This window comes from Mastomys coucha, unplaced genomic scaffold (genome assembly GCF_008632895.1).
Source record: "Mastomys coucha isolate ucsf_1 unplaced genomic scaffold, UCSF_Mcou_1 pScaffold6, whole genome shotgun sequence".
NCBI lineage: Eukaryota > Metazoa > Chordata > Mammalia > Rodentia > Muridae > Mastomys > Mastomys coucha.
Window position 1 is genome coordinate 73,805,632 of NW_022196912.1, and position 26,134 is coordinate 73,831,765.

At 41.6% G+C, this 26,134-nt stretch overlaps 1 protein-coding gene and 2 pseudogenes across 4 annotated transcripts in view; all 3 read left to right on the forward strand.

The window, feature by feature from the left end:
• The first annotated feature begins 4,012 nt into the window (after positions 1-4,012).
• On the forward strand, positions 4,013-4,459 carry LOC116080690 (annotated as a pseudogene).
• Positions 4,460-9,404: 4,945 nt separating this feature from the next.
• Positions 9,405-9,907, forward strand: LOC116080137 (annotated as a pseudogene).
• Positions 9,908-12,879: 2,972 nt separating this feature from the next.
• The window catches only part of Mia2 (MIA SH3 domain ER export factor 2), an 89,029-nt gene continuing 75,774 nt past the window's right edge, over positions 12,880-26,134 (forward strand). For 2 of the 4 annotated variants that reach the window (XM_031357895.1, XM_031357896.1), the window contains exons 1-4: positions 12,880-12,994; positions 17,792-17,925; positions 21,264-21,350; positions 25,348-26,103. In XM_031357895.1, the coding sequence (XP_031213755.1) occupies positions 12,880-12,994; positions 17,792-17,925; positions 21,264-21,350; positions 25,348-26,103 (1,092 nt within the window). The remainder of the gene's footprint in view (positions 12,995-17,791; positions 17,926-21,263; positions 21,351-25,347; positions 26,104-26,134) is intronic. The other 2 variants (XM_031357898.1, XM_031357897.1) reach the window with 2 other exon arrangements.

The window sequence follows — 26,134 nt, forward strand, 5'->3', positions numbered from 1 at the left end:
CCCAGAATCCATTGGGTTCAACTCCCACCTTTACCTGGACTGCTATGTCACGACATATATATATATATGGGTACTTTTCCTCCATCTCTCTCTCTTTCCTCTCTCCCCGCTCTCTCTCTCTTCCTGCGCCGCTATCCTCCACCCCTTCTAATTAAACCTCTTACATGTGGAGCTGTTTGGGCCTGGTGTCTGCAGATGCGTCTGCCGCGACTCGAACCCCATCAATCTTGTAGATAGTGGCTTCCATACTTAAATATGGGCACCCTCTACTGGATCCAGTTAATTCCCAGTACCTTCTGTTCTCAAAGACTATGCAGTGAGAGGCCAGTAAGCACTTCTAGGTACCCAGGGGCACCTCTCTCAACCCTCACTGGAGCCTATGTGTCTTCCACTGTTTTTCTTTTTAAAAGATTGAAGTCTTGCTATTCTGCACCGCAAGCAAAACTCTTGCCTCAGTCTTCCCAGAAGTGGGGAGCACAGGTGCGTGACATGTACCTAGGCACTTTCCTGTCTAATTCCCCTGCTGCACTCTCTTCCCACTGCCATTTGGGAGCCAAGCTAGTTGGAGGGCTAGGACATAAGAGCAGGTACATTGCCTGGTACTGTTTGGGGACAAGAATGGGGTTACGAAACTATTTTTGGAAAACTATTTTTGGAGAAATAATATATTTAAGCAATTAGGTGTGCTGTGTCAGACATGTGGGATTGAGTGGGCTCTTGCCTGAGGACAAAAAGCCTCGAAAGGTATCTGCTGGAGGAGCCTTCTCAACTTTGAACTAACTCAAGGGCTCAAAGGTAATCTTTATTGGAGTGTAATCGTGCCAAGATTAAGAGACAAAGATATACCCACTTTGCTTTCAACGCTCTTATGCAATAAGTATCTTTCAACTTAGCTTAAAGGGTTCACATACCTTGTGAACAGAGTAGGCAACGTTCAGAATTCACTATACAACTCAGATACAATGAAATTTCTATTTTTAGTTCATGTATATGAGTGTTTGCTGGGGCTGGAGAGATGGCTCAGTGGTTAAGAACACTGACTGTTCTTCCAAAGGTCCTGCGTTCAAATCCCAGCAACCACATGGTGGCTCACAACCATCTATAAAGAGATCTAATGCCCTCTTCTGGAGTGTCTGAAGACAGCTACAGCGTACTTACATATAACAAATAAATCTTTAAAAAAAAAAAAAAAGAAAAGAAAAGAAAAAGGAAAAAAATGAGTGTTTGCCTACATGTACATATGTGTATCGTGCAGTGCCTGATTCCCATAGAGCCCAGAGGAAGTTATCGGATCCCCAGAATTGGAATTGCAGACAGTTGTGGACCACCATGTGGCTGCTAGGATGGAACTCAAGTCCTTCTCTGATGCTCAACTGCTGAGTGAACTTTCTACTCCCTATGTGATAAACTTTTAGAAGTGTGGTTATTTTTCCAGCTGAGATTGTAGCTCCGTTGTAGAGTGCTTGCTGAGCATGCCTTCAGCCCTGGATTCCGTCCCCAGCACCTCGAACCTGGAGTGAGAGTGTATGCCTCTAATTCTAGCACTTGGGAGATGGAATAGAAGGACTAGAAGCTCAGGGTTACTTTCAGTTACATATTTACTTTATGACCAACATGGGATACATGAGACCTTTCTTAAAGTATGTTGATGGGGCCTGAAGAGATGTCGTAGCAGTTAAGGACACTTGCCATTTTGAGCATCCATGTTGGCTCATAACCATTTATAACTACAGTTCTAGGGAATATGATGCTCTTTTCTGGCCTCCAAGGGTACCACAAGTGTTACACAGGCACACATTCAGGCAAACAAATACATAATAAATAAATAAATAGGTAAATAAATAAAATTTAGGGACTGGAGATATGGCTCAGTAGTTAAGAGCAGTGCAGCTTTTCCAGTGAATGTAGGTTTAATTTCCAGCACCCTCATGACAGCTCACAATCGTTCATACCTCCAGTTCCAGAGGAGCTGGTATTCTGATCTAGCCTCCACAAGCACCAGGCACACACATGTTACACAGACATGTACATGCTTGCAAGATACCATATACATAAAATAATATATTTTACAAATTAACAATGTATAATTATTGGAAAGTATAAATGTTAAGAAATGACTTCTTTTTTTTGTTTGTTTGTTTTTTTTTTTTTTGGTTTTTCAAGACAGGGTTTCTTTGTGTAGCCCTGGCTGTCCTGGAACTCACTCTGTAGATCAGGCTGGCCTCGAACTCAGAAATCCACCTGCCTCTGCCTCCCAAGTGCTGGGATTAAAGGCGTGCGCCACCACCGCCCGGCGGAATGACTTCTTTTTTAGCTATTTTTTTTTTTCTTAAAGAAGCTGTGAAGAGCTGAAGATGTAGCCTAGTCAGTAAAGCCATTGTCATACAAGTGTGAGATCTGTCTCTGATGCCAATGGTTATAAAAAAGTGAGAGACTGTCTCAAAAATGTCCACCTCCGCCCCCTCCACACTAACAATAATAATAAAACAAATAAGATAAGGTTAAAATATGTAGCTAGCTCATGAGGAATGACTTCTGCCTGTATATACATGTGCATGTGCACACACAAAGAAGCCCTAGGGCTGTGTTTCTCAACCTATGGGTTACAACCCCTTTGGGGTTCACATATCAGATATTTACACTACGATTCATAACAGTAACAAAAATATGGCTATGAAGCAGAAACTAACTTTATGGTTGGAGCTTACACTTTATAAGGAACTGTGTGAAAGGGTCACAGACTTAGGAAGCTTGAGAACCACTCACTGCACTAGAGTTTCTTGAGACATACATGGGCACTACAAAAATTGCTAGTGATGAGGTATATAAATGGAGAAGGGTAGCCCAGGACATAAAGTAGGTGATTTTGAGAAAATGATATAAGAGTTTCTTCAATGCTGTTCCTTGCTGCTGGCCTGTTCTTTTATTTACTGCATTTTAAAATGGTTTCTTATGCGGCTCAGAGGGATCTCAGCCTGTACATCTCAGATTGGCCTTGAACTCCTAATCCTCCTGTTTCTACTTCCCAGATAACAGGATTGTGGGCTTGTGTACCACAGCAGCTGGTGGGGCATCTACTGCAGTGTTTGGAAATCAGAGGGTGTTTTCATAGTTTTGTTTCCTGGATATTTAGACATCCCCTCCACCCCCTGCTGCTGCTAACATCAATATAATAGCAAAGACAAATATTGAAAAAGCTGACACAATTATTTTTGTACCTTTTTCTTGGGGGAGGGGGTTGTTTTGGGGATCAAACCCAGGACCCCATAGATGTTAGGCAATGCTCTCACACTAAGCCGTGCTTCCAGTCCTTGTTCACACGTTTTACAAAAGTAAAAATTTAATTAAAAAAGACAACTTGATTTTTTTTTTAAACTGTGAGACAGCAAGAGGGCCATCCAACTGAATACAGAATTTTATTTAGTCATGAGATATGACTTACTCTCAGGAGGCAATATAATCATTTATTCATACATCTTTGCATTATTTGAGTAAAAAATAATTAAGTGCTAATATTTATGTGATTCTATTTGAGTCCTGAAGAATAAGTAGTATCTAGAAAAGCAGTTATATGAAAAGGGAGTGGGGCAGGGCTGGGGAGATGGCTTAGTGGCTAAGAGCACTGGCTGTTCTTCCAGAGGACTTAGGTTCAATTCCCAGCATTTGTATGGTAGCTCATAACTGTCTATAACTCAAGTTTCAAGGGATCCAACACACACAAACATGCAGACAAAACACCAATCCATATGAAATAAAAATAAATTAATCATTAAGAAAAAAACAAAGCCGGACAGTGGTGGCACATGCCTTTAATCCCAGCTCTTGGGAAGCAGAGGCAGGTGGACTTCTGAGTTGGAGGCCAGCCTGGTCTATGGAGTGAGTTCCAGGACAGCCAGAGCTATACAGAGAAACCCTGTCTCAAAAACCAAAAAAAGAAAAAAGAAAAAGAAAAAAGAAAAGAAAAGAAAAAAACAAAGAGGGAACCCGGATAGCCAACGGCCTGTGGAGCATCATGCCTAAGTTTTATTGTGATTACTGTGATATGAATCTTACCCATGATTCTCCGTCTGTGAGGCAGACACTGCAGTGGTTGGAAGCACAAAGAGAATGTGAAAGACTATACCAGAAATGGATGGAAGAGTAGACCCAGAGCCTGATTGAAACAGCGGCTGCATTTCAACAAGGAGAGAACCTTCCAGCTCCTTTCTCTACTCCACTGCCTGCAGGGGCCATGATCCCACCTTTCCCGAGTCTCCTGGGTCCTCCTCGGCCTGGCATGATGCCTGCACCCTACATGGGAGGCCCTCCCATGATGCCAATGGTGAGTCCCCCTCCTCCTGGGATGAGACAGCCCATGGGAAGCCACATGCCCATGATGCCCGGGCCTCCAATGATGAGATCTCCCGCCTGCCCTATGATGGTGCCCATACGGCCTGGCTTGACCCGGCCAGATAGATAAGAGCAGAAGCGCTCTTTATCATTTTGTATTTCTTGTTCTGTTTCACTAGGAGATCTTGGTACTGAGCCTGGGTGTTTACTAGATGCATGACAAGGAAACTTCCCTTCCTAATAGAATAGTTTTGGAGGAAGAAGTGATACAAAAAGGGGCAGTTTTCACTTGTATTGTGAAATGTGGAAATAAAGTCATCAACTGTTTTAGTTAAAAAGGGAAAGAGAGAGGGGGGGGAGGAGGGAGGGAAGGAGGGAAGGAGGGAAGGAGAAGGAAGGGAGCAAGAGAGAGAAGGAGAGGGAGAGGGAGAGGGAGAGGGAAAGAGAAAGAGAAAGAACGAATCAAAGAAATCATATCTCCTTCCTTGTAACTTTATATGGTTTCCTTTTCCAGATTAAAAAACCACCCACACTCTACCCTTCTACCGCTTATTATGATCTGCTTATGACTACATTACTCTCTGGCTTTTATAGATTTTCCCGGCCTTTTCCACTGCCTTTGTGTTTTCTATGTGTGTTTCTGTGTTTGTGATGCTGAACTGAACTCAGGACTTAGTATATGGTGTGTGTGTAAGTGCTCAACCACTGAGCCATATCCCCAACACAACCTTCAAGTTTATTGATCATACAAAGGTCCCTTGGAACCAGTTCTATGGCCTTCCCTCTCCAACAGAGAATAGTTGACAAATAAGCCACAAATAAAATGGTACAGTATTTATAGGTAGCCTACATATACTCTCCTTTCATATACTGTATCATGTCTAAATTAATGATAATACCTAAAGCAACATAAATGTTATGAAGATAGTCGCTGTGCAATATTGCTCAGGGGCTAATGACAAGGGAGGGCAAGCCTGAACATGTTAAGAGGCATAGCTTACAATAAAAAGCAAGTTTGTGGACTGGAGAGCTGGCTCAGTGGCTAAGAACACTTGCTGTTCTTTGGTTTGGTTTGGTTTGGTTTTGGTTTTTCGAGACAGGGTTTCTCTGTGTAGCCCTGGCTATCCTGGAACTCACTCTCTAGACCAGGTTGGCCTCAAACTTAGAAATCCACCTGCCTCTGCCTTCCAAGTGCTGGGATTAAAGGCATGTGCCACTACTGCCCAGTGCACTTGCTGCTCTTACAAAAGACCAGGGTTCCCAGCACCTACATGATGCTTCATAACCTTCTGTAAGTAAAGTTCCAGGAAATCCAAGCCCTCTTTTGTAATCCGTGGGCAATAGGCATGCTCATGGTGCACATCCATCCATCCATTCAAAAGCACTCACACGCATAAAATACAGATAAATAATTCTTTTTTGAAAAGCAGATTACTCCTTTAGAAGAGATGAGATAGGTCACAAACAGCCATAATGAGGCCCCCAAGGAACACAGACTCTTCAGGTCTGCCATTTCCCTTCAGAGCCAAGAACAAAGTTAGTTTCTGACTCTTAGAGATGTTTGAGGGAGAGGGATATATTTTATACTTGCAAGACCTGGTCTACAAGCTAGAAGTAGGGAGAGAAGGCACTGTTAAAGATGAGTAATGGGTCGGTTAGATGACTCAGTGGGGTAAAGGAACCTGCCACACAAAACACCTGGATTTGATCCCAGAAATCCATGGTGCAAGGAGAGAACCGACTTCTAAAGGTTGTCCTGACCTCTCCATGCATGCCCTCACACACATGCACACACAAACACACACATGCACACACACACACTTAAAACAACACTAGCTACAATCCAAGGCTGTCCTGGGTCTGGACAGTACGTAGTAAAGGAATCATGATGTACTTGTGTTTTCTTTGTTCCTTTTAGTCCACACTCTTCAATTTGTCATTGTGCCTCCAGGATACATACAGACTTTTATAGTTGCTTCACAGGCTTCCTTTCTTTGCTGTCCTCTGCCAGTTGGGGTCAGTGGGGAGCACTGTCAGGACAGAGGACTGAGGCTCTGTTGACTGAGCATCACTGAAGGCTTTAAGTTCCTGCTGGGCAGGCCTCTCCTGTAGCCCTCCCCATCAAGCCACAATTCCATCCTGAGGATGTTACATCCCTGTTGCTTCCCTTTAACTCAGTCTTGGTGGACTGTCCCTTCAGAATCATCGCCACATAGCAGCCCTTAGATCTGCATGTCCGTTTGTTTCCTGGTAGAACCCCTATTGATAGAAACGAAACATAAAAAGGGTGAAGAATTATGCTCTGGGCTGGAGCAACACAAAACACCCAAGGAAGTCATGGAGTGACTAGCACCAAAGATAGACTAAAATGTGTGTGTTTACTATTGTCTTTCTTTGTCTGTGTCTTACGGGTTCTGAGGTTGTGCCTTCTAGAAGCAGATGCTGAGATGGAGTCTGGAGCTCAAGGGATTCACTTCCTCAAACGGAAGGGGAAGAAAGCAGGAAAAACACACAAACACACACGTCAAACTGCAATGGCTTAGTCAACAGGAAGCACTGGATGGAAAATGACCCTGCCCTTTACTCCAGTTTATCCCTAGATGCTCTAGAAGACCTGGTGGGGAAGTAGTGATCTTGGCTAAGGAGACTCCCTGTAGACAAGACAGACTTTGACTTAGTACCCTGCTGGAGACTGTCAGCTGACTGGAAGCTGGCCAGAAAGTCTGACCTGGAGGAAAGGAGACCAGCACTTCCGCCTCTATGTCTTCCACACCAGCTTATCTCTAAGTCCTTCCTAGGCCTTTTCTTTTACTATGTACCTGCCTACTATGGGGATTTTATACAGAAGTGCTGTTCGCATGCCTGGATCTTGGTAAAATCCTACTGGTTTATTGAGTTCTGCGAACTCTGAGGAGCTCCTGACTAAACTTAAATTATAAGTTGCAGAGTGACAGGTGGATAGTTTAAGGAATATGTTTTTACTTTAGGAAATCTGAGATATTAAGAAAGGAGGCAATACTGTATAGAACTGGCAATAATACCACCACCCAATAAAAATCAAACCCTGAGGAGTAGGCCTTTACATTCTTATAGAAAGGCTGTTCTGTAATTTTGTCTGTAGGCTATGATGTGTCTTTGATGATTCAGTCTTTAGCTTTGTATAGCCAGTTCTCTTCCTTCCAACAGCTGCATTTTGTTACCATGACATCTTCTTCAGTGTTGGCTTTGTAAGTGAATATACACATTGCATATTCGGTTAGGCCATATCTGACTAAGTTGATATGGCTGCTATTTATAGTAGTTTCTTAAATTAAATCTTCTGGTCCTCTCCATGTTCTGCCTCTTCACTTGGCTCTGTTGGAGATCATTAATCAACATTATTCCACATTTTCTGGTTTCTTTAAATCACGATCTCTGTAGAAACGGAGATCACCAACTGCAGTAAGAGACAAGAGTGGGTGCATATGGTTAGCAGACCCATCTCTCTTTGAATTTTTCTTTGTTTACATCTTTGCTATGGCATTCAAATTTAAACTTTGCTGGGCTCTTTAATGTTCTTTTGTTTTACTTAGAGTTTTTTTTTTTTCTTTCCCCAAGACAGTTTCTTTGTGTGGCCCTGGCTATCTCCTCTACAGACCAGGCTACCTCAAACTCAGATCTGCCTGCCTCTACTGAGATTAAAGGCGAGTATCACCACTGCCTGGCTTTACTTGGAATTTTTAAATTAAATTTTATTATTTACTTTCATTTATTTGTGTGTGCCCCTGGAGCTAATGTGTGCATGTGGCAGTCAGAGGACAATTTGAAAGAGAAATTGGCTCTCTCTTACTCTATGTGGGTTCCAGGGATTGAATTCAGGTCTTTAGGGTTGTAGCAAGAGACCCATCTTGCTGGCTTGTTTGTCTGTCAGTCTGCCTCTCCCTCTCTTTCTCTCTCTGAATTTTAATCTAGTAACATGGCTGCTCAAATCCCATCCTTCTAGGTCTGTGTGATCTGGCTGGAATGCAGAGAATACTTCAGTACACACCTTTAATCCTAAAACAATGACGTCTAACTGAGGGGCAGACAACATGACAAATCAGAGAAAGATGTAACAGAGTGAGTCAGAGATAGGATATGCCCAAGTCTCAGGAGAAGAGACAGGAGAGAGAGGTGACTTAAGAGAGCAGTGCAGAGGTGGGAAGGGGGAACGGTTCAGTGAGTGCAGTTCAGCTCATTTCAGGAAATGCAGGGGAGTTGAGGTCAGGTCAGTTTAATTCAGTGCAGTACAGTTGAATGCAGTTAAAATTCAGTTCACTCATGCAGTTCTAGTCTGTTCAGTTCACACAGTCAGTATAGTTCAGTTTGTGGAGTTCAGAGGCAGTTTTATTTTCCCTAAACTGAGCAATCCAGTGAGAAGCCAAGAGGAGCCAGTTTGAATCAGTCAGCTTGTCGAAGAGTTGTGAGGCCAAACAGCTGAGTTGAACCAGCCAGCCAGACATCAGAAAGAACTAGCAAGGGTCAGCATATACAGCAGTAAGTCTCAGAGGCTGAAACATTCTAGGCCTGGGGTTGGCATATGGAGCCTGGAAGACTGTACAGAGGCTAGAAGTTTCCAAGTCTAGGCTAAGCGATAGAACAGAGAATGAAACACTCTAGGTTCAGTCCAAGCTTGGGTACAGTTCTGATCACATCACATTTATAGTGTGTATATGTGAGTGCAATAGGTCAGAGCATAATTTAGCAGAACTAGATCTCTCCTTCCACCCTGTGAGACCTGGGAATCAACTCTGATTGCTAATTTCCGGTGTTCATACATGTTCATACAGCCCAGACATATGCTTTCATGCAATGTACTAATGTCATGGCACGTGTGTGGAGGTCAGACTTTATGAAGTCAGTTCTTTTCTTTCACTTATATGATCACAGGCCATCAGGTTTGCAGGACAAACACCTCATTCACTGAGTGAGCCATCTCACCCACCTGTTCATTGTTAAATTAAAACATCATTAATGGGCTGGAGAGATGGCCCATCAGTTAAGAGCACTGACTGTGACCCAACAGAACTATTCCACCCGACCTGCCAACACCAGCCATGGGGAAGATCACTTTCTATGAGCACCGTGGCTTCCAGGGATGCCAGTATGAGTGCAGCCCGACTTCAGCTGCTGACTCTGTGGGCATGGACAGTGGCTGCTGGGTGCTCTTTGAGCAGCCCAACTTCACAGGCTGCCAGCACTTCCTGTGTCGTGGGGACTACCCTGACTACCAGCAGTGGATGGGTTTCAGCGACTCTTTCCGCTCTTGCCACTTCATCCCCCATCCCAGTTCTCACAAGATCAGGATCTATGAGAGAGAGGACTACAGAGGCCAGATGGTGGAGATCACAGACGACTGTTCCCACCTTACAGGACCGCTTCCCACTTCAGTGACTTCCACTCCTTCCACATGATAGAAGGTTACTGGGTCCTCTACGAGATGCCCAACTACCGGGGGCGGCAGTATCTGCTGAGGCCCAGGGAGTACAGGCCCTACCACGACTGGGGAGCCATGAATGCCAGGGTGGGCTCTCTGAGGAGAATCATGGATTTCTATTGAATTTTCTTAGTCTGCCCTTTCATCATTTGGAAGTTAATAAAATATTTCCTGTGTGTTGCATGCAAAAAAAAAAAAAGAGCACTGACTGCTCTTCCAAAGGTCCTGAGTTCAAATCCCAGCAACCACATGGTGGCTCACAACCACCCATAATGAAATCTCTGAAGACAGCCACGGTGTACTTACATATAATAAATAAATAAATCTTTAAAAAATCATTAATTTTGGATTTAACTAATGAAGTCTTTAGTATTGAATAAACAACAGTGATACTTAAAATTGCTTAAATGTTCCCAATTTATTGTTGGTTTTGATTTTTAAGATTTTATTTTTGTTTTATTTTATTTATTTATTTATTTATTTATTTATTTATTTATTTATTTATTTGACATGGTTTCTCTGTGTAGCCCTGGCTGTCCTGAAACTTGATTTGTAGACCAGAATGTCCTCGAACTCGCAGAGATCTGCCTATCTATGTCTCCTGAGTGTGGGAATTAAAGGCATGTGCCACCACTGCTGGCTTATTTTTGTTGTTTTTTAATTATGTGTCTATGTGTAGATGTGTTCACATGAGGGGCAGGTGTCCTTAGAGGCCAGAGGTGATGGATCCTTCTGGATACTGGGAACTCAACCTGAGTCCTCTGCAAGAGCAATGCATGCTCTTCACAGATGAGTCACTTCTTAAGCTCCTAATATTGACTTTGAGAAAATAAATTGTGCAAGTAACTTCTTGAAAATGGAGATATCCCCCCACCTCTCTGACAAAGGCTCTCTCTCTGGTGATCTGGAGCTCTCTGTGCAGACCAGGTTGACTTGGAAGTCACAGAAATCTTGCCTCCTTGGAGTACCAAAATTAAAGTCATCACTAATAATATTGCAGACTCATGAAGGAGGTATTCAAGAAACCGATCCACACTGTGTGTGTGTGTGTGTATGTGTGTGTGTGTGCAACTATGGAATACTCTGTTACAAGCCACCTGACCCTCAAGTGCATGTTGCTTCGGATCCTTTTGGGAGATATAAAATCCCTATCTGGGAGAGAACAGACTTCCCACTGATAAACAAATCAGCAGGGCAGGCAGTGTACTGTTCTGTTATGAGTTTGAAAACAAAGATCCTTCACTTTAGCTTACAGGTGTGGTGAATATTTGTTTTACTTCTGTCTGTCACTAGAGTGTAATGCGCTGCACTGGGACCCAAGGACCTTCAGATCTAGTTCCTTAAACAAAATTTCCCAATAAAGGACTTTGATCCTTTTAAAGCAACAGTAACATTCAGATGACAAAATGATTTTCATAATTTATTTATTTATTTATTTATTTTTTCGAGACAGGGTTTCTCTGTGTAGCCCTGGCTGTTCTGGAACTCACTTTGTAGACCAGGCTGGTCTTGAACTCAGAAATCTGCCTGCCTCTGCCTCCCCAGTGCTGAGATTAAAAGACAGATGCTTACTGGCTTTTATTAAGGAAATCTCTAATGAGAATACGTTCTGAAATCACATTTCTACTCTTCGAGGTAACATTTTCAGAACTCTTTTGTCTCACTTTCCCTCCACTTTATAAATACACATGTAATTTTAAATGTGTGGAATAATTCTCTACTTCTGTTTTTCCATAACAGATGACTTAAGCATACAGTAGTTTGTGTGTTGTTCTACCACACAGTACCTATGTTTAGATTTATTCTTCATTCACTTCATGACATTGGATAGCTTAGCCTGTCTCTACTGTGGCTTATATGCAAATAGCAGGGTGATAATATCACGGGTCCCTGAGAGCTGGTATGTAGTTGAGATCACATCAAGTATTTATTCACATTATCTAGGCACTTCAGATAATATGTGGATCATAGTAAGTAGTTATTATGCTTTAATTATTATTCTGTGACTTCATAACAACCCTGAAGATTTTTTTTAATATGCCTAAAGGAGTAGTTCTTCTGACAATTTCATCATATTTCAAAATCATACTTTTAACACAAATTAATAATGCTTTTTGTAGGCTGAAAGATGGCTCAGTGGTTAAGGACGCCGACTGCTCTTCCAGAGGTCCTGAGTTCAATTCCCAGCAACCACATGGTGGCTCACAGCCATCTGTAATGGGGTCTGATGCCCTCTTCTGGTGTGTCTGAAGAGAGCAACTGTGTACTCATATACATAAAATAAATAAATAAATCTAAAAAAAAAAATAATGCTTTTTGTATAACTATATATCTTCTCTTTAATGTCACATGTATGGCAATTGTTTCTGGTTTAATTTATGTATTAGAATTTTTTTCAAAACAATAAATTCATTTTGGATTAGTCATTTAACTTTTAAAATTACATTTATTATTTACACATATATATCCTTTCTGTCTGTTGGTTGGTCTGTGTGTGTGTGTGTGTGTGTGTGTGAATGAGTGTAGGTCAGACTACCCCTTCTGGAATCAGGTCTGTCCTTTTACCAAGTGGGTCCTAGGTAATATTAAACTCAGGTCATCAGGCTTCATGGTAAGGTATTAATTAACTGAGCTGTTTTCTGGCTCTATACCTTCTCTCTAGAAGTTAGAATCTGCACGCAGTAAATATTTGGTTTGTACTTGTTGACTCATCTGCCTGAAGACTATGGCAGAGATTAAGTACCTTTTTGTGGAGGCTTAAGAACAGTCCTACTGAGCACAGGGTGCCTTTAAGTGAGTCAGTTTCACACGGGCTACTTTATAACACATTGGTCCAGCTAAACACCCCCGTTAATGATTAAGCCCTTCTGTATCATCCGGCTACCTGACTCTGCAGATTGAGACCAGAGAGTGTTGATTCCTGAAGCTGAGGCGGCGCACCAGCAGGAAAATGTAGCTACGAAGGGCCTGAAGAATACTCAACTTTTTCCTCTTGCGCTACCGAAGGGAGCATCATCACATGGACTGTTTTTCTTGGCATGCCTGCCGCCTAACATTCTAACGCTTGTTCAGGATCCTTGGTGTCTTGTTTAGGCATGGCGGAAGTCAGTGTTCAAAGAATCCTTCTTTTGGTTGTTTCTCTGGCAAAGTGTCTGGAGGGTACAAAGTTGCTGGCACACCTTAAAAAGTGTGGTGACTTGGAATGTGAAAGTAAGTTCGCTTTTCTTCTTCCCTCTTACACTGAGTTCTAAAATCACATTAAATCTTACTGTGGACTTGAGTGATGACAAGTCAACATTAATAGTATTGAGAGCTATTTGAATTATAAGATATAGCTTGATACGTAAAAGGGAATTCTAGAAGCAAAGCATTTTGTGGCAGCATAATTAGAAATTTAACACATTTAATAAATGTAATAATTTATGCTTTAACATAAATATAAAGTTAAAGACAAAAAGAAGATTGATAGAAATGTGTCAGAGATGGTATTAATACATGTGTCAAAAATTAAATAAACAGCTTTTTACCATTTTTTAAAAGATAATTGAGTTATTTAGAAAGCCATCAAGCAGTTTGTTAATTCACTGTTGATGAAGCTTGTATGGTTTAGTTTCTATTTCACAATCAGAATTTTCTGATTTTCCTGAGTTTCCCCCAAATGTTTTAATTTCAAACCATTGTATTTGAAAATCATTTAGCTGTCCAAATTTTATCAAATGCTAGTCATTATGTAAAAATGCTAAAATAAGTGTTCATATATATATGTGTGTGTGTGTATGATGTGTAACATTCAATATTAAACTTTCTTAAGTCTCTATGAAGAGAAGTTAATTTCTGCTTTGTTGTTTAAGAACTCGATTTGAAAACTTATTTATTTTTATTTTATATATGTGGATATTTTGACTGCATGTATGTATGTATGTATGTATGTATGCATATTTGTACACCACATATGTGCTTAGTGCTCACAGAATCCAGAAGAGGGCATTGGGTTCCCTGGAACTTGAATTACAAACAGTTATGAGCTTCCATGTAGTACTGGGAGCTGAATTTGGGTCTGCAAGAGCACTAACAGCTCTTAACCACTTTGTCATGTCCCCAGCCCCAAGAACTTAATTTTTTGGTACCTACTTAACTGCAAAATAATTTTATTCTGCTAGGTGTAATGGCACCTGGAGGCAGAAGTAGGCAGAGCTCTAGTTCCAGGCCACACAATGGCCTACACAATGAGTTCTTTGCCTCAAAATAAAACAACAGGAAAAAAAATATTGTATCCTCATCTTAGAGTTCCTGAAGATAAGTCCTATCTTTCCAACATGAAAACTATTTCTAATTTTGCAAAATGTAAATGAAAACACAATATATAGTTATATGAAACACAAAAAAAGTCTAAGACATATATGTATATTTGATGATTTATTTACCTCTATTTTATGTGTATTAGTGTATGCCTCCATGCATGTGAAGGCATTGGGTGTGTGTGTGCCCGGTGCCCCAGGGGCCAGAGAGCATTCTGAATCCACAGACTGGAGCCACAGATGACAATGAGCCACAGTGTGGATGCTGGGAATTGAACTGGTCCTCTAGAGGAACAGCCAATTTTCTCCTCTGCTGAGTCACCTCTCCAGCCCCAGGAATATCTTTATAAGTAAAAACCATGTACGTTTACTAACCAACCTTCCTTCCTTCCTTCCTCCCTCCCTCCCTCCTTCTCTTCTTCTTCTTCTTCTTCTTCTTCTTCTTCTTCTTCTTCTTCTTCTTCTTTCTCTCTCTCTCTCTCTCTCTTTCTTCTCTCTCTCTTTCTTTTCTTAACTGTCTCTCTACAAAGACCAGGCTGGCCTTCATCTCATAGAGATCTGCCTGCCCCTGCCTCCCAAGTGGTGGGATTAAAGGGTTGCACCAGCATGCTTGGCCAACTACATGGTATTTTATAGCAAAGATCCTCTAATTTTTCCTCTAATAATTGCTTTTTGTATTTTAATAGTATATTTTATTCATTCTTTGGCAACTTCATACATTTAAATGTGGTTTGATGATATCTTCCCATATCCCACTTCCAACCTGAAGGTCCCGCAGCATCTTCTCTCCTAATTCATAAATTTTTAATTTTTTAAAAAAAGTTCTTTTTAAAAATGTATTCATTTTATTTTATATGTGAGTGTTTTCCCCCAGAGTTTTTTTATACAGCCCTGGCTGTCCTTGAATTTACTCTGTAAACCAGGCTGGCTTTGAACTCAGAGATCTGTCTGTTTCTGCCTCCCAATTGCTGTTATGTGTGGGTATTTTGTCTGCATGTATGTCTGCATGCCTGGGGCCAGCAGAGGCCAGAAAAGGACATTTTAGAAACCCCTGGAATTAGAGTTTCAGGTCGTTGTGAAGTGCTGAGTGGGTGTGGAGAAAAAAAATGATTCTCCTCCACTGGGAGCCGTGGACTCAGTAGCTCCTCTGATAGCTGTGGGGTAGCTGTAGGGGCTTGCAAGCCCCTCCCTGCTCTGTTCTGAAACGTCAATGGCTTGATCTTGTGGAAGTCTTTGGTAGGCAACCACAGCTTCTGTGAATCTGTGAGTGCAACTGTCATGTCCAGAAGACAACTTTCAAAATGCAAGATATGACTAGTTAAAGTGTGAAAATTTCCCAAGTGATCTTTTTATGAGTGATCATTTTTTTCTTGACCTTTTGGGAAAGTCATTCCGTATGTAGAGCAGTTTCCTACCACAGTGCTTTGAGTGCTTTGAGTGACTGTGCTTTCCCACTTTGCATTGTATAAGCACTTTACTATCTTTAGAGTCCAATAGAAATTCAGACTTGTAGTAACTTATAATGCAATTTTGACCCTTATTGAATGATTTAATCAGAATTTTTTTTAAAGATGTATTTATTTATTTTATGTATATGAGTACACTGTAGCTGTACAGATGGTTGTGAGCCTTCATGTGGTTGTTGGGAACTGCATTTTAGGACCTCTGCTTGCTTCGGTCAATCCTGCTCGCTCAGTCACTGCTTGCTCCAGCCCAAAGATTTATTTATTATTATACATAAGTACACTGTAGCTGTCTTCTGACACACCAGAAGAGGGTGTCAGATCTCATTACAGGTGGTTGTGAGCCACCGTGTGGTTGCTGGGATTTGAACTCAGGACCTTCAGAAGAACAGTCAGTGCTCTTACCCTCTGAGCCATCTCACCAGCCCCTAATCAGAATGTTTTTACATTTTACACATTAATACTGTAATAATTATTATGATATGCATGTTACTTTAGGCATCAAAGGGCTAAATCAATCATACATGATTTACTCAGAGTTACTGAGGGCCTACTATGTCTCTGGGGGTATGTGTTCTAATACAATGTATTTTTAAAAGTAATAAAGTGAAATGTAAGCGGTTTCTTTCTCTGTAGGAATGTTCATCTTATTTAATAATGACAAAACAATCAAGGAGGAGCTAGTGTCATAAAATTGTAATGATGACAGAAGATGCTAGGGCTCAGACTCAGACAGGAAGCAGCGCATGAGTTACACATGAAGAGAGGTGGTCTTTTTCTGGACTGAGGGAAGAATAGAAATAGAAGCTTAGGATAAGGACCGCGATGTTGCAGGGAAAAAAAAATCTCCGGGCACAGCCAGGCAGCCAGAGCTGTATGATCAGCCCCCTAAACCTCAGCTAAAGACTCAACCCTTAGAATGAAATGGGATGGCTTACCCTATAGATATGCACTGAGGATTCAACAGAATGAAAACATAATTTGGAAATGTAAAGGTACCAGAAAGAAAGCCAGAATCTCCTACACACCCAAGAATAATAGTGACTTACTCTGGGAACAACAGAGATGCAAGCTGGAGTGTGTGCAAGACTCGAATCTGTGCAAAGGAGAGGTTGCTTAAAATAGGGAAGGACAGGGCCTTCAGAGAGAGTGACCTATAGTTATGAGAGCTTACTGCTCTTGGAGGGTCTAGGTTCAGTTCCTAGTACCCACATGGCAGCTGACAACCACGAGTTCCAGGGACTCTACTACTTTCTCTGGACTTCATGGGCACCAGGCTGACATACAGTGCACACAGGTACATGCAAGCAAGTCATTCAAACATATCAAATAAAGTGAAAATAATATAAAAGCATCTTTAAAATGTAAAACGGAATGAGGGAGAGCCTGTGAGGTGAGTCAGGGGTAAAGGCCCTTGCTGCCAAGCCTGACAAGCTGAGTTTGATAACCAGGTCCCACGGGACAGAAGGAGACAACTGACTCTCAAAAGTTAGTTGTACTCTGACATGTACACTACATGTACACACACACACACACACACACACACACAAATGTAATTTAAACTTAAAAAAATAGGTAAGTGGGGCTGGAGAGCTGGCTCAGTTGTTAAGAGCACTGACTGCTCTTCCAGAGGTCCTGAGTTCAAATCCCAGCAACCACATGGTGGCTCACAACCATCTGTAATGGGGATCTGATGCCCTTTTCAGGTGTGTCTGAAGACAGCGACAGAGTACTCACATACATGAAATAAATAAATAAATCTTAAAAAAAATAGGTAAGTGGGGCCAAGTTATGAATAATTCAATACTATGCCAAAAAAATAATCTTGGCTTGAATTTGTATAGAGTGGGAAGTCTATTTTAGTTTTTGAGGACATAACAAATATTAGTAGACTAGTATTTCAAACTATTATTATTAGTAGTAGTAGTAGTAGTATTAGTATTAGTATAGAAATATATCAGACTCTTGAACTCCTCCTTAGCTTCATGAGTGCTGTGACTACAAGTGTGAGCCATCAGGCCCACGTCTCATTTCAAAATTTAAAGGATGGATTGAAGGAAGGCAAAATGGATGGAGAAGTCAAATATTATGGTCAAACCTATAATCTTAGCAGCAGGAGAAGCTGAAGCAGGAAGATTTTAAGTTTAGGTCCAGCCTGGGATACATAGCAAAACCTTGTCTATAAATAGGTAAATGAGTAGCAATAACATTTTAAACTGTGAGCTTTTCTTTATGTGTCTATATAGCATTGATCAGCCGAGTCTTAGCCCTGAGAGATTACACAGGACCTGACTGTCTGTACCTGAACTTCACTACTGGAGAAGAGATATCCGTTTACGTTAAACTTGGAGGGGACAGAGAAGACTTGTGGGCAGGAAGCGTAAGTATTTAGTTTTAAGAACTAAATGTGGAATAAGTTTCCAACACGGACAAGGATACTCGCTGTTAGTATTTAAAGGAACTCTTGTTTAACAACTTCAAAGCACTGTATAAATATTAGCACCCTCTTCATATTTAAGCAAACAAAAAAAATGATCACATGCAAACCTTTAATCCAAGCCCTTGGGAGGCAGAGGCGGTGGATCTCTGTAAGCACAAAGCCAGCCTGATCTACATAGCAAGTTACAGACCATCTAGGGTTCAAAAAACAAACTATCACATTTAGTGATTGCTCTAAAATTTCTATAGATGAGGTTTTTGAGAAAGACAGCTTGAGATAGCCTGAGATGAGGACGAAAGGAAGACCTTGATTTTTTTTTTTTTTTACACAACACACATAATTTTCAGCTTAGAGGTCATATTTATTTAGAAGGCTGTTAGGAGTGCAGACAAACGTTATGGCAACCACAGCATCTCTCTGTGCTATTAGTGACGGAGTTTGAGAGAGATTGGGAAGTTAGCTCATCAGATTCCAAAGCATGTCTGTCTGAACAGAGAGAGGGCTGAGGTGTGTTGGACAGGTCAGCAGAAAGGTTGGTACAGTAAGAGGTGTGTAAATTTTTCATGGAAAATAAAATAATAATTGGGAGATCCTTTTATTTGGCCAAAGTAAAAGAAGCCCAAACCATCCCTTGGGATAATAATTCATGTTTCCAGTTGAAAAGATTTATATCTCTGGTGTGTATTATGTTTTGTAATGATGGCATGCTATGATGGATGAGTTTACTTCCAAGCTGAATAGACATGGCCAACCTGATAGTCTCTCATATTTTTCTCATACTGTGTGTATACCAGGTTCTTCCATAATATAGCCTCTGTGCTCACTGTCTGAATGAGCAGCTTTATTTCTGAGACAGTTTCACGTAGCTCAGACTAAACTCCCAATGTCTGTAGCTGAGGAGGAGTCTGATGTTGATGTTGCTGGTATACAACACTACCCATCTGATGGTGCAGACTGTATCTGAAACCTTCCTCTTCCCACCAGGGGATGTGTAACTGAACCTTTACCACACCAGATTTGATTTCTCCCTATTGCTCAGGGTGGTTTTAAAATACCTGTCTCTGTTTTGAATGCACCACAGAAATCTGACACAGGTATAAGAAAATGACAGAGTATAGGTCATAAGAAGCAAGGAAAACAATTTTGATTTATTTATTTTTTTAATTAAGTATGAAAATAATTATTCTACATAAAACAGTGTTTAATGGATAAAACCTTGGGGAAAGCCTCAGCTGCCTTTAGCTTTTAGTACCTTAAATGTTTAGTCTAGCTGGAGAGATGGCTCAGAGGTTAAGAGTACTGACTGCTCTTCCGAAGGTCCTGAGTTCAATTCCCAGCAACCACATGGTGGCTCACAACCATACATAATGATATCTGACTCCCCCTTCTGGAGTGTCTGAAGACAGCTACAGTGTACTTACATATAATAAATAAATAAGTCTTAAAAAATGTTTAGTCTAATTGCTTCTCTGCCTTTTAGCTAAGCAGTAGAGATGTTTTGTCTGTGCTCATGACCATTGAAGAACTTGCACTGTGGACTCATAGGCTATTTCCAAATATTTGTAAATGAAGACTAACTGGAGAGCTAGAAGAATCATATTTAATATGTGATTGTGTTGGATCAGAAGACAGAAAATGTTTGTGAAACTTTAATAGGAATAAGAGGGGCTCTGAGTGGTTGAATGCTGACTTCACCCTTGGGGACATCCTACATGTACTTGAACTGGTCAAGAGAATCTGTTACCAGGTTAACCCAGAAGAGCCAAAAGGAACTTCATCCTCCCTTGGTGGCACATGGACTTTAACTACCTTGAGAAATCCATCTGCCCCTTCTGGGAGTCTAAATCCCTTGAATGTGACATCTTGACAAGTCTGAATTTGCTATAGTTCTGTCTTCCTGAACTGTCACCTGAGTTGTTACTTCTTGATATCTCAGATCTAAAAGTGTAAATCTGCATAACCCAGGCAAGGAAGGTCTTAGAACACTGGGGTAGGGGATGGGCTGGGGTAGGGGATGGGCTGGGGTAGGGGATGGGCTGGGGTAGGGGATGGGCTGGGGTAGGGGATGGGCTGGAACAGTGGCCCAGAGGTTAAGAGCAGAAGCTACACTTCCAGAAGACCTGGTTCCCAGGAACCACATGGTAGCTCACAACTGTCTGTAATTCCAGTTCTAGGCCATCTGACAGTCTCTTCAGGTCTCCACAGGCACTACACCCATACACATAAAATAAAAATATATAAATCTTGCTGGGCAGTGGTGTCACACACCTTTAATCTCAGCACTTGAGAGGCATAGGCAGAGGCTGAGGCAGGCAGATCTCTGAGTTTGATGCCAGCCTGGTCTACACAGTGAGTTTCAGGGCAGCCAAGGCTACAAAGAGAAACCCTGTCTTGAAATACACACACACACACACACACATACATAACAGAGAATTACACGAGTATATAGTACAGTTTTCAACTGTGGCATTTTACAGTTTAGCTCCTCGTGCCCTTTAGCTAATATTATTCTGTCAAATAACACAACCATAGGGCCTCATTCATGTTCTTGTTATTGTTGTAGGTTTGTTTGTCACCGGGGCTTGAACCCAGGATCTAAGCACCCTGTCACCTAATTATATCCCCAGTCTCCATTCATGATTCTTAGATGGCATTTTTTAAAGATTTATTTATTTATTTTATGTATATGAGTACACGGTAGCTGTACAAATGGTTGAGAGCCTTCATGTGGTTGTTGGGAATTAGATTTTAGGACTTCTGCTCTATCCGGTTGCCCTGCTCTCTCAGTCCCTGTTGGCTCCAGCCCAAAGATTTATTAGGTACACTGTAGCTGTCTTCAGAGGCACCAGAAGAGGGCGTCAGATCTCTGCCCCCCGCACCCCCCCCCCCTCCGGAGACAGGGTTTCTCTGTATAGCCCTGGCTGTCCTGGAACTCACTCTGTAGACCAGGCTGGCCTCGAACTCAGAAATCCGCCTGCCTCTGGCTCCCAAGTGCTGAGATTAAAGGCGTGGGCCACCACCACCCGGCTGCGTCAGATCTTATGGTTGTGAGCCACCATGTGGTTGCTGGGATTTGTACTCAGGACCTTCGGAAGAGCAGTCAATGCTCTTACCTGCTGAGCCATCACACCAGCCTTTTAGATGACATTTTGATAGCCAATTGATGTTTTGTGATTTAATATAGCTAAAAGCCAAGGTCACAGGACAGAATGAGGCCCCATAGCTATTTCTGCTTCAATCACCTTTCCCTTAAAAATCTTTGTTTTTTGTTTTGATAGAAAGGAAAGGACTTTGGATTTTTTCCCAGAGATGCAGTTGAGACTGAAGAAGTGTTCATATCTGAAGAAGTCGAAATGCCAACTAAAGTGAGTAAATTCATTCTCAGCAACTGATTGAGTTTAAAAGTTCTTGGCAAAAAAAATGGTTTCCTTGGTGTCAATGTTCACTGGTTGTGTACTTCACTTAGTGAATGCAAGTGACAATTATTAAGAACTTGTCCTTGGCATTGTTCAGGTATGTGAATAGAATGAGATAAAACAGACTTGATGACCGTCCGTTAAAGACTTTCCTTTCTGAATAAGTAACAGGCAAAAAGAGTACAGTGTGAATTCTGGAGAAAGTGTAAGTTCAAAGCCTGACTCAACCACTTCCTGAGGCTGTAGGCAGGCTTACATTTTATCCCCTGAAAACCAGGAGCCGTGAGTGCACAACCTCCAAGGGGCAGAGGAGTGAAAGAGCGTACCAAGGCTGCAGTGCACACGTGGCAGCTATTGTTAGCTACAATCAGTGATACTGTTGTCCTGGTAAGCTCAAAGATTTCTTCTCCTTCCAGCTCTTCTGGGTCTCACATTTGTACAAACACTTTGGCTATTGTTTGTTTGTTTTTTAAATTAATTAATGTTATGAGTTTAAGTGTACGTATAAACACTTTGGCTATTTTTTTAAAATTAATTAATGTTATGATTTTATGGATATGAGTGTCTGTCTGTCTGTCTGTCTGTCTGTGTGCCCCATGCATGCCTGGTGCTTGCAGAGGCCAGAAGAGTGTGTCCTATCCTCTGGCACTGGAGTTATAGACAGCTGTGAGTAGCCGTGTGAGTACAGAAAATTGAATCCAGGTCTTCTGGAACAACAGCTGCCGCTGTTAACCCTGAACCATCTCTCCGGACAGTTGCTGTTGGAATATCTTTTTTTTTTTTAATTTAAATTTTGACGTGTGTGTGTGTGTGTGTGTGTGTGTGTGTGTGTGTGTGTGTAGGCACATGTGTGTCCTACCAGCCTCTGCTGGGATTAAAGGTGTGCACCATCACTGCCCTGCTGCCAATGGAATTGTGAATGAATTTCACAATGTTGAGTTTGGTAATAAAAAGACATCAGAAAATGGTGCTTTACTATATGAATTTGGCTTACCACTTTAATTCAGATTCCAGGTTTTACCATGAGTAAGGTCACTTGTGAGATGAAATTGTTTGCTTCCACACACTGTCTGTTGGCACTGGGATTAGCTGTCCACTTGCTGCAGGGTAGTTGGCCCAGCCACTTCTATGTACTTTATCCGCAGCACATTCTCTTCTCTGTAGTTTCATTCTTGTAGACCTTATCCCAGGCACGACCATCTATCTCTCTGTCACAATCTTATGGAATTATCATTGTGCATTAGTGTGCACCTTAAGGGCAAGAGGTGAGCCTGTGCAGGTCAGAGGACAGCTTTGTGGAGTCAGTTTTCTCCCTCCATCCTTGTAGGGATCAGACGGACAGTCTCAGGCCCGCATAGCAAACGCCTTTGCTCATGGAGCCATGTCAGCAGCCAGGCATCGTCGATTCTTGACTGGGATACAGTGGCCCTCTAACTGCAGGATCCCATGTTGCTCCTTTCAAGCCCATCCTTCAAACAGCAATGGATCTTATAAAAACAAATCTATTAAGATCAGGCCAGATCATTCCTTTTGTTAATTTTTTTATTACATTATGGGTCAATTCATTTATTTTTCACATATCTGTCATGATTGTGGAGCAGTGTTCTGGATTTTTTTATGAACATAAGGTTTCTTTTTTAAAAAAAAGATTTATTTATGTATATGAGTACACTGTAGCTGTCTTCAGACACATTAGAACAGGGCATTGGATCTCATTACAGATGGTTGTGAGCCACCAATGATTGCTGGGAATTGAATTCAGGACCTTTGGAAGAGCAACCAGTGCTCTCAACCTCTGAGCCATCTTTCCAGCCCATTTTTGTTAATTTTTATTGGACCTGGCATACAGCCTAGACTCAGTCCGTCCTGACCTTACAGGTCCTGTCCTGTGTCACTCTTCTTTCATAACACACACACACAGCTGGGCAGACTGGCTTTTGGACTGTTCTTAGATGTGCCAACTCTTTACTAGCCCAGGGATTTAAAGGGGCTCTTGCTCTGGGAGAGCACTGCTTTCACTTATCTAGTTTCCTCTTACCCTGTAAATATTAGTCTCAGCTTAAAACATTAGTGCCTCTCAGAGAAACTTTTGAAATATCTTTTTTTTTTTTTTTTTGAGACAGGGTTCCTCTGTGTAGCCTTGGCTGTCCTGGAACTCACTCTGTAGACCAGGCTGGCCTCGAACTCAGAAATCCGCTTGCCTCTGCCTCCCAAGCGCTGGGATTAAAGGTGTGCGCCACCACTGCCTGGCTAGATCACTGCTTCTAACCTTCCTAACACTGTGACCTTTTCAATACAGCTCCTCATGTTGTAGTAACCCCCCCCATCATAAAATTACCTTGTTGTTACTTCATAACTGTAATTTTGCTACTGTAATGTAAATATCTGATATGCAAGATATCTGATATCTAATCCCTATGAAAGGATTTGTTCAGACTGCAAAGGGGTTTCTACCCACCGGCTGAGAACTGCTGCCCTAGACTCTCATGATGGCAACAGCAGTGGATTTCTCTAAACTCACCAAATGAGATGCAGTTACTATGTGTCTTCTTTGTATACCAATTAGTAGTCTATGTAGATTGGGAGAATGGTGTAATTCGTTTGTAATTTACAAAAAAAAATGGGAGCCAGTGAGAGGGCACAGTCAGTGACAGAGCTTGCCATAAAGTGTGGCACCTGAGTTTGATTCCTGGAACTCATGAGAAAGTGGAAGGAGAGAACCCACCACTTCCACATGAACATCATGGTATACATGTGCTCAAATACACATATCAGGCGTGGTGTGTGTGTGTGTGTGTATGCATATGCCTATGTGTGGGGGTCAGAGGTCAACTTGCTGGAGTTGATTCTACCCTTCTACTATGTGGGTTTCTACAGTTAGTTGATAGGCACCTTTACCTAATGAACAATTCAAATGTATGAGTTATAGGGACCATTCTCATTCAAACCACTATAGCTAGGAAGTTCACTATCAACTGCTGACATCTGCTGAGGACATTCTTGTTATATGATTCTGTGGTGGAAGGAAAGAGAGTGAGAAGAGGCTTAACAGAGCAAGAGGTGAGACTATCCCTTGACAAAGAATCATGCCTGGGATGATGCGCCCATTCCCATGGTAACAACGGCTTTTATCCATCCACACTGACCGCATGGCCTAATCACTGTTCATAATGATCCATCTCCTAAAACTTCTGCATTAAGTTTCCAATATATGCTTTTGGGGAAAAACATTTAAGCTATATAGCCCATGCTCTTAGATTACTGCAGAGATGCATCCATTCACCTAGGGTACTCTCAGGAGGCGCAAGCTACTACACGTATACTTCTCATTCCAACTTATTCATGGAATATACTCAAAGTATCAGTAATCTATGCCTCTCAAATATTGATAACAAATGAAGCACACTCTAAGAATTTTAAGTCTGTACCATTAACCCTTAGAGGTAAGTTGTGGTGCATTTATCTGAGATTCAGAGGCCTGATTTTACTTTGTGCTCTGGGGCTAAGCTAGTTGTATATTTCTGGGAAAATTATAGTCAACCTTTTACTTTATTTTATTTTTTGAAATAAAGTATTTTTTAAAAAATACACTTATTTGTATTTATACATCTCCATGTGTATCTGTGAACACATATGCAGCATGTATACAGTTGCTCTGGGAGGCAAAAAGAGGGTGTTGGATCCCCTGGAACTGACGTTTTAGGCAGCGAGTGAGCTCAGGTCCTCTGGTAGATCAGCAAGTGCTCTTGACTGCTGAGCCATCTCTCCAGTTCACAATAAAGTCTTTCTATATAAACAAGCTAGTCTTAAATTCACAATCCTCCCTACGCAGTCTCCAAAATGCTGGGATTATAGGTGAGAAACAACATCCCTGGCTATAGTACTCCATCTTAAAATACTCAGGGAGAGAGAGACATTTATAATTTTTTTTGTTTTTGTCTTTTAGGAGTCTGATTTTCTTTGCCTTCTTGGAGAAGGCTACATATTTGGAAGTGAACAGAGTGAGTTAAACAGTGAAGATGGTGAAGAACCTATATACCCATATGAAAAAGATGAAGACCAAAACTTTAATATATATGAAGGCAATTTTCAGCCAGACCCTGATTTTTATGCAGCTTCTGAAGGGACTTTGTTGGAAAACCAAATTTCAGCATCAGAAGCTCCTGACGATTTCAGATTTTCTAATGAGTGGAAGGACTGGGAAGGGGCTGGAAGCGAGGGTAAAGGGGAGCAGGATTACACTCCAGACTCCAACCAAGACTTGCCATTTCCCACTATTTCAGAAAGGCAAGGGTGGTTTGGCCTGGGGACAGAAGAAGCTGAAGAGAAGGTTTTTGAACCAGATACTGAACCTACACAAGAATTAACACTAGAAGAGGAGAGTGACCCGGAGAGGTTACACAATGGTGCACCCCAAGTGGAACTTGAGCAAGAGCCAAAATCAGGGATATCAGAATTCAGTTCAGTGCCAGAGGAACAGTATGACCTAGCATCTGAGTCGGAGGGTATCCTCAAACCCCAAGCCTCTGGCTGGTTTGGTGGTGGATTTACAAGTTATTTAGGTTTTGGAAATGAGGATACAGGACTTGAGTTACTGTCCAAAGAAAGCCATCCGCCATTACAAGATGTTCCCAGCTCTGTTTCACCAGATGAAGAAGGCCGGACTCCATACAGAGAAATATCAACAGACAAAGAAGATGCAGTTCTTAATGAAATATCAACAGACAAGGAAG